Consider the following 15,373-nt stretch of genomic DNA (forward strand, 5'->3'; position numbering starts at 1 on the left):
ATGAGTGGCGCTGTGGCAAAAACGGCTAATGTGATGCTTGGATGTATAAACAGGAGAGTCGCAGTAGGGAGGTGATTTTACCTCTGCATATGGCCTTGGTGAGACCAATACTGGATTATGCATCCAGTTCTGGTGTCCATATCTTAAAAAGGATGTTGAAAAATTGGAAAAGGTGCAAAAAAGAACCACTAAAATTATTCAAGGGCTGGAGAAAATGCCTGATAATGAAAGACTTAAAGAGCTCCATCTTTTCAGCTTAATTAAAAAAAACAAGAGGTGACTTGATTATGGTGTACCAGTACCTCCACAGGGAGAAAATACTGGATACTAAAGGTCTCTTTAATGTAGCAGAGAAAGGCAGAACAAGAACCAATGGCTGAAAACTGAAGCCAGACCAATCCCAATGAGAATAAGGCCCACATTTCTAACAGAGAGGGAAATTAGCCATTAGAACAAACTCTCCAGGGAAGTGGGGGATTTGCCAATCCAACCTTCCGAAAGATACAGTTATTGAACTCGGTATCAGGGTAACTGGGTAAAATGTAATGGTCTGTGATAAACAGGAGGTCAGCCTAGGTGATTCCTTCTGAACTTAAAATCTATCCATTTCCCAAGGAGAAAGTTTAAAATCAGAAGTGCATGTCTTCCCCCCTGCCAGCTTTACAGTGCAGTGCTTCCGCACTGTGGCTATATATTGCTGGCCTGTCTGGCACCAGGAAGCATCGCCCATTGTGAGAGAGAGCCTGTTCTCACAGCTTCTGCAGCTTGATTTCTTCAGCAAAAAAAATGTTTGGCTAACCCTGTTGAGGGGATCTTCTGAACTGAGCTGGCGGGGCTCAGCCCATTCCTAGATGACAAGTATCCACGCCACAACTGGCTGTAAATACCCTCCTTGGGGGGAGTCTCAGCAGAGGCCAAGGATTGAACTAGCCATGGAGAATGAACTCCTCCTAGAGGCAGGCTCTCGTTGCTGGGCTTGGGACAGGCTGCTGTGTGTGGATGATGTGCAGGAAGCTCACACTGCTGTTGCACATGTCTGTTGATAAAGAGAACTTCAATGTCGGATCTGTCTTTTGAGTCTCAGAATTAACCTCACAATAAACAAAGAGACCCAGTGTGAGTTTGCTTTTATCAATCGTAATGACTTCATACTTCTCACTTTGTCTGGAGCTGTGACTGTAAACATGGTAATGGAGCCATCACAGTGAACTGAGTCACCGTGCAAAACCAAACATAGTACTGTGCAAAAAGCTGGATAACATATAGCTTATCCATGCACTGGGTAGTGTTCTAACCATGGCACTGACACCATCCACAGTAACAGCTCCTTGGAGAGGAGCCCCGTGGCCTATGTAGACAATGAATAGGAAGATTACTAAGCAAAGTTATAGATCCAGTGACATTGGACATTGGCTGCAAAGTCTCACAGTTTCATAGTCTTTAAGGCCAGAAGGGACCAACGTGATCATCTAGTCTGACCTCCTACACATCGCAGGCCACAAACCTCCCGCTTTCCCTCCTGTAATAGACCCCTACCTCTGGCTAAGTTACTGAAGTCCTCAAATCGTGGAATAAAGCAGGGCGAATAAAAATGAATGACACTTTTTTAAATAAAAAAATCAGATTTTTCATTTAAATGATTTTTTCATAAATGCTTTTTGAGTAAAAAAACTATCTTTAGATAGTTTTAATTAAGATCCATGATGAGATATCTTTGAGCTATAATGTAATAGGGATTATAAATTCTAATTCTATAGTATGAGACAATATATTCATGTAATGTTTAAGAAAAGTTTTGTAAATGAGTTCCAGTAGTTCATGGATTAGGGACCCAGTCTTAAGGGGATTCCAGGGGCTTCTGTATAGATTATTAGGTTAATCTTTCTATCTACCCAATGGAACTCAGTGCTCAGTCTAGAATAGAGGCGGAAAATTTTTTGGCCTGAGGGCCGCATCGGGTTTCGGAAATTGTATGGAGGGCCGGTTAGGGGAGGCTGTGCCTCCCCAAACAGCCAGGTGTGGCCTGGCCCTCACCCCCTATCTCCCTCCTGCTTCTTTCCCCCTCTGGACTCCTGCCTCATCCAACCCCCTCGTTCCCTGATAGCGCCCCCAGGACCTCTGCCTCATCCATCCCCCCTGCTCCCTGTCCCCTGACCATCCCCGGAACCCTCGCCGCTGATTGCCCCCTGCTACCCCATGCAACCCTGCCTCTCATTCCTGAGTACCCCCCCCCTCAGGACCTCTGCCCCATCCACCCACCCCTTCTCCCTGACCACCCCCGAACCCCTGCCCCTGACTGCCTCCCGCTGTCCCATACAACCTCCCCTCCTTCCTGACTGTTCCCCAGAACCCCTGCACCCATTCAAGCCCCCCATTCCCTGCCCTCTGACCTTCCTGACCCCTATCCACACTCCCACACACTTACCACCACCCCAAACTCCCCTGCCCTCTATCCAACCCCCCCTGCTTCTTGCCCCCTTACCACGCTGCCTGGAGCACTGGAGGCTGGCAGCACAGCTGTGGCTGAAGCCAGCCATGCCACTGTGCAGCACAGAGCACCAGGTCAGGCTGCGGCTCGGCAGCTGCGCTGCCCGGCTGCCCAGAGCATTGTGCCGGCAGTGCGGTGCGCTAAGCCTGCAGGGGAGGGGGAATAGTGGGGGAGGGTCCGGGGGCTAGCCTCCTGGGCCAGGAGCTCAGGGGCCAGGCTGAATGGTCCTGTGGGCCGGATGTGGCCCATGGGCCATAGTTTGCCCACCTCTGATCTAAAAGATACCATCAGAGATGCTTAGTTTTGCAGTTCCCAAACTGTAGATTTGTGTCTCCAGAGATAATATGCTTGTTAACAGCAAAAATCTTTTAAAATAAATAACATATAGAAGTGAGAAATAACGGACCTCAACCCTATTGTCCCTCTGCAAATTTGTGTACACAGAGTCAATCCCTTACCTCTGTCTAAAAGTGCAAAGTTTCACAAAGTTCAATGAATAGAAGATTGTTGGGGGTGGAATAGATCTGGAGAAGGAGAAGAAATCTGGATATAAATGTGAGGAAGGAGGGACGGGCAGCAGAAACAAAAGTGAAACTGTTTGAGCAGCATATTCCAGAAGTCCTGAGGTCTTTCTGAGTGTAGCTTTCATTAATTTGAGATCTACCATACTATTCTCTCACTAGAAGGGAAAACCTATAATGGCAACAGGATGTAAAAGAGACCCAGTTTGGGAATATTTTAATGAAGTTCCTCTACCTGTGGGTAAGACAGGCATGTGTGCAAAATGTAAACAGTGCAACAAAGAAATGCAAGGCCTGCTTGCCCGAATGAAACAACATCAAGAGAAGTGTTTCTTCTCAGGAGGAAGCTGTGTTGAAGATGGTGAAAGGAACATGTCTGAACATGCAGGATCTTCAGGTTGGTAAAGTTTTTTATTTCATACTTCTTTCTTAAGGACTGCCTGCCTTCTTTCTGGACTATTCTTGAATTCTCATGTTTGAGCAAAAAATATAGTTGTTTCTCTATGATACTATCATTTTAGATGCAGTTGTGATAAAGAATAAATAGCTGAAGTAGATAGATCTTCCTTTTACAATTTCACCTTTAAAATAGTACCGAGTGTCAGCGAATGCAATGAATAATACTAAATTAGCAGTATGGTAATAATAATTAAATAACTGCATTGACTTATTTTGTTTAGGAGAATCTATCCTCAACGGACAGGATTCTGAAGACTATCCCCCTTCAAGATCACCATCATTTTCTATAGTTTCAGAGTTATCTGCCAATGATAGTGTTTCAGTCACATCATCTATGTCACATAGCCACAGTATATCTGTTGTACCAAAAAAGAAAAAAAATTCCATCATCCAGAAACAACCATAGATAAATTTGTGATAAGAACCAGCAGATTACAAAATGAGGTAATTGATGAAAAAGTTGCCCAGTTTGTTTATGCAACAAACTCTCCTTTCCATATGATTGAGAAGTTGAACCCACGCTTCATTAACATAGTTCCGTCATTAAGACCAGGATACAGTCCACCCAACAGAGCAGATGGCACAGGCAAATTGCTGGATAAAGTGTATAAAAGAGAAATTGAGCAGTGTGCAAAAGGTCTAGAGGGTGAAATTGTCAACTTGAGTCTTGATGGGTGGAGCAATGTCCACAATGATCCTGTTGTATGTGCTTGTGTGACAACAGAAGAAGGGAATGTCTTCCTTACAGAAACAATTGATACATCAGGAAATGCACACACAGCAGAATGCTTACAAGTAGCAGCAGTAAAAACTGTAACAAACTGTGAAAAAAAATTCAAATGTCTAGTACGCAGGTTAGTCACAAACAATGCTGCAAATGTATCCAAGATAAGAAGAAATTTAGAAGAGAGTCCCAAGCTAATAACATACGGTTGCAGTGTTCATTTGATGCACCTCCTAGCCAAAGACTTCAGTGTTCCAGAAATAAAGGCTAATGTTGTTGAAATTGCAAAATACTTCTCAACAACCACTTTGCAGCAGCTGCTCTGAAAAAAGTGGAAGGAACCAAGCTAACTCTCCCACAAGATGTGCGATGGAACTCAGTGGTGGACTGTTTTGAGCACTGTATCAAGAACTGGCCTACTCTGATAACAGTTTGTGAACAAAATTGTGAAAAAATAGATGGCACTAAAAAAACAAATGGGACAAGCACTATCTCCAGCTCATTTTCTTGCAAATATTCTCAATATCCCGGTACCAGGGTCAAACATTAACTGTTGAAGAAGAGGAGTTAGCTATGACATGAATATCCAGCAATCATCCCTCCATAAGGCCAACTATAATAAACTTCAGATCTAAGGGTGAACCATTCAAGAAATATATGTTTGCTAATGATGTTTTAAAGAAAGTCACACCAGTGAACTGGTGGAAGTCACTTAAGAACTTGGATTTAGAGACTATTGAAGTGATGATCTCACTTTTAATAGCAGTAGCATCTTCTGCCGTTGTAGAAAGAATATCTTCTTCCTTAGGACTAATTCATTCCAAACTGAGAAATCATTTGGGAAGTGAAAAAGCAGGAAAGCTTGTTTTTCTTTTCCAGATTATGAACAAACAGTAAAATGAAGGTTAAGATGACTGAGTTAGCTGCAGAAGCCAATATTTTAAGTTTCTCATGTTGAGCTGGCTGACGTAGTCGATTTAATTTTTGTTGTTTTTTTAAAAATATTTCATTTAACTATTTTAGTTAAAAATAATTTTAACAAAAACAAACTTGATTTTAAAAAACTTGAATGTTTAACTAAATTCAAAAATTCATATGCTTGTTTTGTTAAAATATTATGTTTGCTGTTGAAGGAAAATACCCAGAATACATAACATTGTTGTTTTAAATCAAATCCACCCTGGTTTAAAGGCTTCAAGTTACTTAGAATCCACCATTTACTCTAGTTTAAACCTGCAAGTGACCCGTGCCCCACGCTGCAGAGGAAGGTGAAAACCCCCAGGGTCTCTGTCAATGACCCAAGAGAAAATTCCTTCCTGACCCCAAATATGGCGATTAGTTAGACCCTGAGCATGTGGGCAAAACCCACCAGGCAGACACTCGGGAAAGAATTCTCTGTAGTAACTCAATGCCCCATCTCCAGCCATTGGAGGTATTTGCTACTAGCCGTCACAGATCGGTCACATGCCATTGTAGGCAATCTCATCATTACCAGCCCCTCCAGACACTTCACAAGCTCAGTCTTGAAGCCAGTTAGGTTTTTTGCCCCCACTGGGAGACTGTTCCAGAACCACATTCCTCTGATGAGTAGAAACCTTCATGTTATTTCAAGCCTAAACTTGTTGATGGCCAGTTTATATCCATTTGTTCTTGTGTCAACATTGGACTTAATTTAAATAACTCCTCTCCCTTCCTGGTATTTATCCCTCTGATGTATATATAGAGAGCAATCGTAGCTCCCATCAGCCTTCGTTTGGTTAAGCTAATCAAGCCACGCTCTTTGAGTCTCTTCTCATAAGGTAGGTTTTCAATTCCTCAGATCATCCTTGTAGCTCTTCTCTGCACCTGTCCCAGTCTGATTTCATCTTTCTTAAACGTATGAAACTAGAATTGCACCCAGTATACCATATGAGGTCTCACCAATGCCTTGTTCAATGGTAAGAACATTTCCCAATCTCAGTCAGAAATCTGTCTCTTGATACATCCTAGGAGGACGGCATTAGCCTTTTTCATGGCCGCATCACATTGGCAGTTCATAGTCAACCTGTGAGTAACCAATACCCCCAGGTCATTCTCCTCCTCTGTCACTTCCAACTATTAAGTCCCCAGACTTGTTCATAACTGTTCACGATGTCATTTGGAAAAGAAAGAGTTAATATGTTACTGTAGCATCAAAAAATTTGAAATGGGAAAGACCTATTGACTTGTTAAGTCACCTAGCCCGTCCCCTACTGGTCGGCAAGATGGTTCACTGCAATATCAATCTTATATTTACATTGTAGTAACTTTCATCCCAAAGGAACCCAAAATGCCTTACAGACTGATCTGCCAGGGTCACACTAGCCTCCAATGGAGTGAAATAGAGCAGCAGTTTAACAAAGTGAAGTAACCCCATTCACAATTTTATGACAAGTGACAAATATGCACTCCATCCTTGGCTCAGCTCATTCTGCGTTCTCTGAATCCACAGAGCAGCAAATGAGAATTTCACATCGCAAGAGCTATAGCAAACAGAGAAAATAATGTGACTTAAGGATTGAGTGTCAACTTTAGGAGTAAATCCACTGTCGTATGTTAATTTAAATCACTCCCTTATGGCTCTTTTAAACTAGATTTGTATATAAAATATGCAGATACAAGAGCAGCCAAGAGATAACATTTGTAAAAAAGTATTAGGTAATTAAAGTGCAACAAGATCAGAAAAAGAGAGTTTTAAATGATACTACTGATGTTATTATGAGTTGGCATAGTTTATAACCAGTTTTTAAGTGGATTTTATTTCAGACTGGAATAGGCAACATCTGCTGTGGATACACTGTGCTTTTCAGGGCAACATTCTCCTCTCCAATCCACTTGTTACTATCTTTTCAACATTGCAGATTTCAGATCTATTGCATATTCTGTACTCCTCTTCATGCATGGGTGGTGCGAGAGTCCTCCGTTCAGGGAGGGTAGCCCCCAGCTCTGCCCTTTCTGCTCAAGGACCCTCCCCTACCCCATCCCTTCTTCCCCCTCCTCCTCCGGCAGAGCCCTGAGCCCCAGCTGCCTTGAGCCCCAAGACACCGCCAGCCAGGGCCGGCTCTAGCAATTTCACTGCCCCAAGCATGGCGGCACGCTGCGGGGGGTGCTCTGCCGCTCGCCGGTCCTGCGGCTCCAGTGGACCTCCTGCAGGCTTCCCTGCGGGGGGTCCAGTGGTCCTGCGGCTCCGGTGGACCTCCCGCAGGCGTGCCTGCGGATGCTCCACCAGAGCCGCAGGACCAGCGGACCCTCCACAGGCACGCCTGCGGGAGCTCCACCGGAGCCACCTGCCACCCTCCTGGCAACCGGCAGAGTGCCCCCCACGGCATGCCGCCCTAAGCACGTGCTTGGCGCGCTGTGGCCTGGACTGGTCCTGCCACCAGCTGGCCCATGCACCGGCCACCCACAGCCAGCCGGAGCCTCAGCCCGCCAGCCCACCCAACCCCTAGACCGCCAGCCCACCCACCTTAGCCTCAGCCAGCTTTGGGGGAGAGGCTGAGCAAGGGTGGGAAGAGGCGCAGTGTGGGTGGTGCCATGAGGGAAGTGCAGGAACGGGGTCTCAGGACAGAGCATGGGTGGGGCCACGCCTGGCTGTTTGGGGAGGCTTAGCCTGCCCTGGCCTAAGATACCCACTGCTCATGTCTGCATGACTTCCACTGATACCAGCAGTAGCCCTACACCAGTGGTTCACAAACTTTTGTACTGGTGACTGACTCCTTTCACACTGCAAGCCTCTGAGTGTGACTTCCCTTATAAATTAAAACCACTTTTTAATATATTTAACACCATTATAAATGCTCGAGGCAAAGCAGGGTTTGGGGTGGAGGCTGACAGCTCATGACCCACCATGTAATAACGTCGCAAACCCCTGAAAGGTCCTGACCCCAAGTTTGAGAACCGCTGTTCTACACTGAATAAGTGCAAATCACTGCTGTGTGGATAGGAGCTATGCTGTACATGGTGTTCAGGAAAATATTGCCTTTCTTTCGTCTGTGGATATTTTAACGCTTGCTAGCTGGTGGTAACAATTTCCCTAGTGTAGATGAGGCTTCCTGCACATTATCACAGCCAAAACTTGGCACCAAAGTGTTAGCAGCAGCTTTGCCAGCTGAGGTAATCAATCTATGTTTGTATACCTTATAATGGATCTTTTTCCGGGGCTGAACTTACAAAGGGCAAGCCAAGCCTGCTTCAGATGCGCAACGTCTTTTGCAAACTTGCACTCCCATTGAAAAGGAACTATACTGATACCTTTAAGTCACTGCTCTCTGCTTCCCGCAACTTCTTCAACCTGAAGTCCCCCTCACAAGGGTTCAGAGCAGAAGGTGGAGCCACGCAGGCACACTTGCAATCAGGTCCTGAAGTGATGGTTTCTACAGTGTAAAAATCCTCTGCTTTGGAAGTGCCTTCATTAATCCTTTGGCAGGCGCCTCGGCCCAGAGGTCTGACCAGACACTTACACTGACAGTTGGAGCCTTCGGATACTGCTTTCACCTTGTCATAGTCACCTAGCAACTAATCACAAGAAAATCACAATGCATCAGTTTGCTCCTAACATAAGATTTTACTTTTGGTTTACTTTGTAAAGTTTTTGAGAAAGGCTCAGACACTCTGAACCTTGCAGAAATAGCTCACTGCTTACACAAATTGCTGACTAACATTTCTTCAAGACTGCTTGGTTTTTTGCTACTGAGCTATTTGGGAAAGAGGGATTTCTGATGAGGTATTTCCTTTCACCATTGGAAAAGAAACTGCTCAAGCCCAAACAATTCTTATCTACAAAGGGTTTGGTAAAATTAAAATTTAAACAAAGGGACAGAGCCACCACAGTTTATATTAAATACACTGATTCTATCAGAGTTAATCCACTGAATTCTTTGTAACTACATACAAGGTGCTCTACTTGGGTGGGTTTTAGGAGTTAAGGGAGTCAATGAATGGTCTGGAATAATGCATAAAAGTAACCCATATACTTCCTGGTAATATATAATTTCTAATAGTCTCCTACAATTCCACAGGTTTCCTTTATAGAGATTCACAGAAATTGGTCATGAAATTGAAATATAAAAATAACTTGACAGTATATTTTCAATATTCTTCTGTTAGACATTTCCAAGGATAGATAATATTGTACAGTACATCTGCCAAATCTAACAGAGAACACACCCTGAACTTTGCTGCTTTAATCCAGATGCACTATTCTTGAACAAGGTGGGGGAGGTAATATCTTTGATTGGACCAACTTCTGTTGGTGAGAGAGACAAGCTTTGGAGCTTACAGTGAACTCTTCCTCCGGTCTGATTTGCGTATAAAACACGCAGACACAGGAGCAGTCAGGAGGTCTGGTCTGAAGAAGACCTCTGTGTAAGCTGGAAAGTTTGCCTCTCTCACCAATAGAATACAAGATATGACCTCACCCACCTTCTCTGTCTAATATCGTAGGTCCAACAGGCTACAACACCGCATACATGGAATATTCTTGATTTTCAATCATTTCTCTATGATACAGAGAAGCTGTGAATTGATTCTCCAGTTCCCTATACAGCAGTTCATCTGTATACAGGGAACAATTACTGTGCTGCAGTTGCAAATAAACAAAAGGGTGAATGGAATTAACTATGCGGATTGGCAATTAAATTATATGCAGCAACAATCAGAATAATAAACCTCTCCTGCTCTCAGCTCCAATAACTAATCCAGTTCCCAAAGCGGGAGAGCAAGACAGCTCGGATTCGTAAAGCCACAGGAATTTGGCTCTCCCTTAGCCACTGGCTGCGTTGCCTCCCCATGCCTGGCTGGGAGCCTCACCTTAGAGCAAGCGGGACTGGAAGGGTTAAAGCCCCAGCTTCCTTTAGGGAAACTTGGCACCAGAGGGCCAAGTCCCCGCGCCTTTGTGCAGAGCCGGGAGAGTGACACACACACACGCAGCTCCCTGGCGAGGGATCCTCAAGCCCGGTTGGTGCCAGGGCAGCTCGGCTCTGCACGCTGAAGGGGGAGGGTTACCTGAGATAAGATGTTCTCCTGGTTGTCCGCCTCGTTTTGCAGGGGCTCCTCCTCTGGGACCCCCTCCGGCTGCGAGGTGCGGGCCGAGCCGGGCCGGGCGGGGGTCGCAGTCGGGGGGACGCCCCTGCCCGCAGCCACGAGCGCAGCGCAGCAGCACAGCAGCACCAGGGGCTGAGCCATGGGGGCAGCGGGCAGGGCGGCCGCGGCGGAGATCCCGGCTCCGAGCGCTCCCTCCGGCTAGGTGCGCGGCAAGGGCCGCTGAAGGGGCGCGCCGCGCATGTCCCCCGGGGAGGGCGCAAGGCTCCTCTTGCGCAGCCGGGCGCGCTTCCCTGGCGAGTGTCGGCGGAGCGCGCTGGGCTGGCGGCTGGCTGGGCTCGGCGGCAGGGCAGGGGGCGGGAGGAGGAGCCTGGCTATTGTGTCTCCGTTCGGCCGGGGCAGGGACAGAGGAGGAGCAGCCCGGGCCAGAGGCTAGCACCGGCGCCTGGAAGCTGGGGGTCCAGAGCCCTCCCCAAGGGTCTGAGCCCCTCCGCCCCGTGGCTGCCCGTTCACCCCGGGCAGATGCGGTGCACCGGGGCTGATAGGTCGAGGCAGCGTTCAGAGGGCGCTTGGCAGAGCCCAGGGCAGTGAGCCCTTCCCCCCACTGGGGTGCCATGTCCCCAGAGCCGTGTATCAAAGGGATGGGGGGGCGCCCCGGGCACGGGGGCATTGACATCCCTCCCCTGCGCTGAGGGGCTGGGGCTGCCACCCCCCCCCCCAATCCCATTGCTGCTCTGTCCAGCCAGGGACCCTTCCCCAGCAGCCCACAGTACAGTGGCATCTGGTTCCCATACTAGCTGTGCCAGCCAACCAGCCTAGCACTGAGCACTGTGACAGGCACCCGGCAGGCCACAGTCAACGAGAGGGACTACATGGGTTAATGCAAGAGCGGGTGGGAGAGGCTGTGCAGGCCCTGACCTCAAGCTTGGCACATGGCTCCCCTGCACAGACAGAGACAACTTGGCACATGGCTCCCCTGCACAGACAGAGACAACAGGCACCAGGGGAAGAGAACAGAGAGGGGAGTCCTCAATTATCTCTCTGACAGAGACTTAGGAGGCACAACAGCATCCATGCAGGAAGGGGAGCCCCAGAGAACCTCTGTGGCACAGTATGGGTCCCAGTGCAGGAGCTCAGGGGTGGCAGGCACTGTGCTGGCCACCAGCAGAGCACGTTCACCACACAGCTTACGGTTCAGGGTGCGATTCCCCCATCTCCAAGGAAGGTGAGGGAGGCAGTTAGAAGGGCTGCTTAGGGCTGGAGGGAGACAAGGACTGCTGGGTGGGTGAGATGTTGGATGGGTGCTGTATGTGTAGTGGGGAAACCAGGGTTTCTGGATAGCTGATGGAGGTACCCAAGTGGTTGCTGGGGGTTACCTGACTGGGGCTGGAGCTATGTGTAGGAACTGGCATAGGTGGGCACTGGTGTGGCTGTGGGTAGCTAGAAAGTGTCTGTGTAACACAGACAGATCCCAGTCATCAGCAGGCAGGATTGAACCAGGGACCTCTGGAGCTAAATGCATGAACTAAAAGCCACGTGGCCCTTAGCTAAGGACAAGGGCAACTCTAGCTTTTTTGCCACCCCAAGCACGGCAGTCAGGCAGCCACCGGTCCCGCAGATTGGGTGGCATGCCTGCAGGAGGTCCGCTAGTCCCATGCCTGCGGCGTATCTGCCACCAAATTGCCACCAAATATGTGGGACCGGTGGACCTCCTGCAGGTGCACCGCCAAAAGCGACCTGACTGATGCTCTCGCAGGGACTGGCAGGGCATGCCCCAGGCACTCGCTTGGAGCGCTGGTGCCTGGAGCCACTGCTGGCTAAGGCAATAGAGCAGACTCATTAATCTCTGAGTGGTCTCAGTGCCACTAAAGGGGACAGAGCAGCATACCCAGAAAGTGTGTGGGTTACATCTGTCAGGGGGTTAGTGCTGTGCCCGTCCCTGCGGGACTGAGGGGTAGCTGGTGGGGAGGTTTCTGGGGGTAGCTCTGGAGAGGTGCTGGTGAGGTTAATGCTGGGTTAGTGGGGAGGGTTCTGGGGAAACTGCACAGCTGCATGCATTGTAAGGAGATAGTAGTATTAGAACAGCACATAAAGGCCACCTGAGATCCAGGCCCCTTGTGCCAGGTGCTGCATAGATGCAAGATGAGAAGTGATCTCTGTCCCCACACACTCAGAGCCTGAATAGCCGAGGCAGATAATAAGTTGGGGTGGGGAAGGCTACCTGATGCAGAGCAAACCAGCATCCTGTTGTGTCTGGGTTTTGGGAGGGGTGTGTGGGGGGTTATTTTTTATGTATGTTAATCATTTGGGAAGGCGACGGAGACGAAGGAGGGAGGTGGGCTCAGCCTTAGGGGTGGGCCACCCTGGAAACCACCCAGAGGTGCCATGGTCAAGGGGACAGAGGTATGTGCTGCTGGTGTAGTCAGAAACTCCTCACACCTGGCAGGGGAGTGCTATGTTGGGGGGATGCCTAGATTTCTCCCTGATTCCTCCAGCAGAGGAGTGCAGGGCAGGACGTGCGAGCGGTGACACACAGATACTGCTCGCCTCCTCCCAACAGGGCCGGCTTAAGGGCGATTCAGCTGATTCCCTGGAATCAGACCCCGGACCCCTAAGAGAGCCCCGCAACATCCTGAAGGAGCTGCCGCTGAAGTCCTGCCACTGTCTTTGGCAGCAGCTCAATCACTGCCGCGGAGGAAGGTCCCTCCGCCAAAATACCGCCAAAGGCACCGGCAGCCGATTGAGCTGCAGCTGAAGTCCCGGCACTGTCGGCAGCAGCAGCAATCATTGCCACTGTCTTTGGCAGCATTTCGGTGGAGGTTCCTTCCTCCGTGGCAGCGATTGAGCTGCCACCGAAGACAGCAGTGGGGCTTCAGCGGCAGCTTCTTCGAATTGGGACCTGCTGTGCCTAAAGCCGGCCCTGCCTCCCAATGTTCCTCTGCAGCCCCCTAGGGGGCCGTAAGTGGGGGAACACCAACAAGCGCTCCATATATCCAGGTCACTTTCCCCATCTGGGCTGTTCTGTGAGGCGAGCATCAGGAGCTGCTATTCTCCTGCCCTCCCCTTATGCAGACCCGGTAGCGAAAGTGACCTGGATGCAGAGAGCGCTGATGTTGTTCCTTCCTCCCCTCAGAGCCCCCTAGCCATGCACAGAGGAGCAGCATTCAAGCGCGGGAGCGGCCAGTCGCTCTGTGCATCCAGGTCAGTTTCCCATGCGATCACAGGAAGGGGATGCAGGGATTAAGAGTGAAAGGGGGTGAAGACCCCATGAGGGCCAAGACAATGGGGGGCTCCTGCAAGGGCCAGAGACAATGGGAGGGGCACAGTGCTCATGGGGACCAAAGGCACCAAAATACAAGTTCACCCAGGGCACCATTTTCCCTAAGGCTGGCCCTGGAGGGAGGGGACCAGGCAGGGGGAGCAAGGGGGAGGGGAGAATGTGGGGCAGTTGGAGGCAGCAGCCAATCTGCAGAGGGGAGCAAATGTCCAAAGATCACTGCAGGCAGCACCCTTTACTAGTGTGCAATGGATGGTCCCTGGCAGTGGGAGCACTCAGAAGAGGGAGAGAAACCCTGTCACCTGCCTGCAGAGCAGGTTTCAACAGCCCCAGAGACTGGGAGAATCAACTGCAAGCAATCCCATGGGCAAGTGTGCCATGTGACAGATGGTGAGTGTCACACAGGAGGCTGTACATGTGGTGTAGGCCCCACTGTGTGGTATTTCTTGCAGTTTTATCATATCTTATGATTTTTGATGGGTTTTTAAGCCCCAGCTCCTGGAGTCATGGGAATACACTTGAATCCCAGCTTTCATTCTAAAAAGTCCATTTCTAGCCCTCTTGGTTGCACCATAATGCCTCAAAACACAGGCCCTAAAGGCTGTAACACCAGAAAGCAAATAAACAGAACCTAGATGTTTTTTAAAATTTCCTGTTTTTTAAGCCAATCTTGTGTTTTCTGGAACCTGGGCTCATGGCTTTTGAATGCTTCAGGTGGGCAACACTGCAGTCCTAAAAGACATACATTTGCAATACAGTATGGTTTCAGAAAAAGGCAGTGCCATTTGGGGGTTGCATATGCAAAGGCATCACATCAGAGAAGAGGGATTTACTCACCTTTTCTCTCTGTGCAGCTACACTTGGACTTGGGTATTTAATGTTGGGCTCCACCAGGAAGAGCTGACAAATGGGAAGCAGTTCAGAGGAAAGCAACTACAGCCACAGTGTGATAGAGGGACCGAGAGATGAGGACAGATTAAAATATGTGTAGTACGGTTAAGTGAAGACTTCAGTGGGTGTGTATGGGGAGTGATGGAAATGAAAGCACTCTGCAGATATTTGGAGAGTGAAAGCACCAGCTAGGCTGAAGAGCTATGGAGGGTGAAATATGAGGGCAGTGGTTAAAGATCAGAATAAATAGGGGATTTTCCCAGTGCGGGAGGCTTTATGTCATCATGGGCACTACTAGCACATGCCGAAGTGACCCTCTGTCATATTGTGTGATGGGACAAAACAAGGAAGGAGAACAGGGCCAATGGAATAACAGTATCTGAAAAGAGACCATGTCCCCAAACATGCCCATAGCTAGCCTAGCAAAAGTGTGCATGGCATGCACAGGACAGGGAATACTGGCCCATCAGAGCTGATCAGGGAAGTCTCTGAAGCTGTTCTGCCTTGTTCCAGAAATCGTACTGCAAAGACAGACCCATGGAACAAAAGACACAACCCTTGGGAGAGAGAAGTCATCCCAGCGTGACAGTTTGGTCTGAGACACAGCTCAAACTCAGACTCCAGGGTCAGGAACCTAGGCCTTGAAGGCAAGTGGAGCAAGGCTCCCCTCTCTGCCACAAAGACTTCTGGAAAGCATAGTCCCCAGGGGAGTCAGGGGCATGGAAAATGTAGGCCTCTACATTGCAAGATTTGCTGGGAACAAGAGCAAGACATAAGCGGTGTCCTCCCTTGTCAAGGGAAGCCAGAGCTGTTGGTCTGAAATGTTGGGCAGCCAGAATCCAGACAGCCAGTGGGAATACGGCATGGGTGAAACCTCAGAAAGGGCAATTATGGGTTCTGTAAAAACTCCATGGGTTGGCCCTCTGCAGCCACTGGCCTGCAAGCAGGACCATCTT

The 15,373-nt window shown here is 48.8% G+C and overlaps 1 protein-coding gene across 1 annotated transcript in view; it reads right to left on the minus strand.

Moving 5' to 3' along the window:
* Positions 1 to 10,393, minus strand: part of OLFML2B (olfactomedin like 2B) — a 128,363-nt gene extending 117,970 nt beyond the window's left edge. Inside the window, exons 1-2 of the mRNA XM_030572842.1 lie at positions 10,214 to 10,393; positions 8,462 to 8,725 (exon numbers count right to left, since the gene is read on the minus strand). Coding sequence (XP_030428702.1) covers positions 8,462 to 8,725; positions 10,214 to 10,393 — 444 coding nt within the window. The remainder of the gene's footprint in view (positions 1 to 8,461; positions 8,726 to 10,213) is intronic.
* Between the last annotated feature and the right edge of the window lie 4,980 nt (positions 10,394 to 15,373).

The sequence above is a fragment of the Gopherus evgoodei genome, chromosome 8, assembly GCF_007399415.2.
Source record: "Gopherus evgoodei ecotype Sinaloan lineage chromosome 8, rGopEvg1_v1.p, whole genome shotgun sequence".
Taxonomy (NCBI): Eukaryota; Metazoa; Chordata; order Testudines; family Testudinidae; genus Gopherus; species Gopherus evgoodei.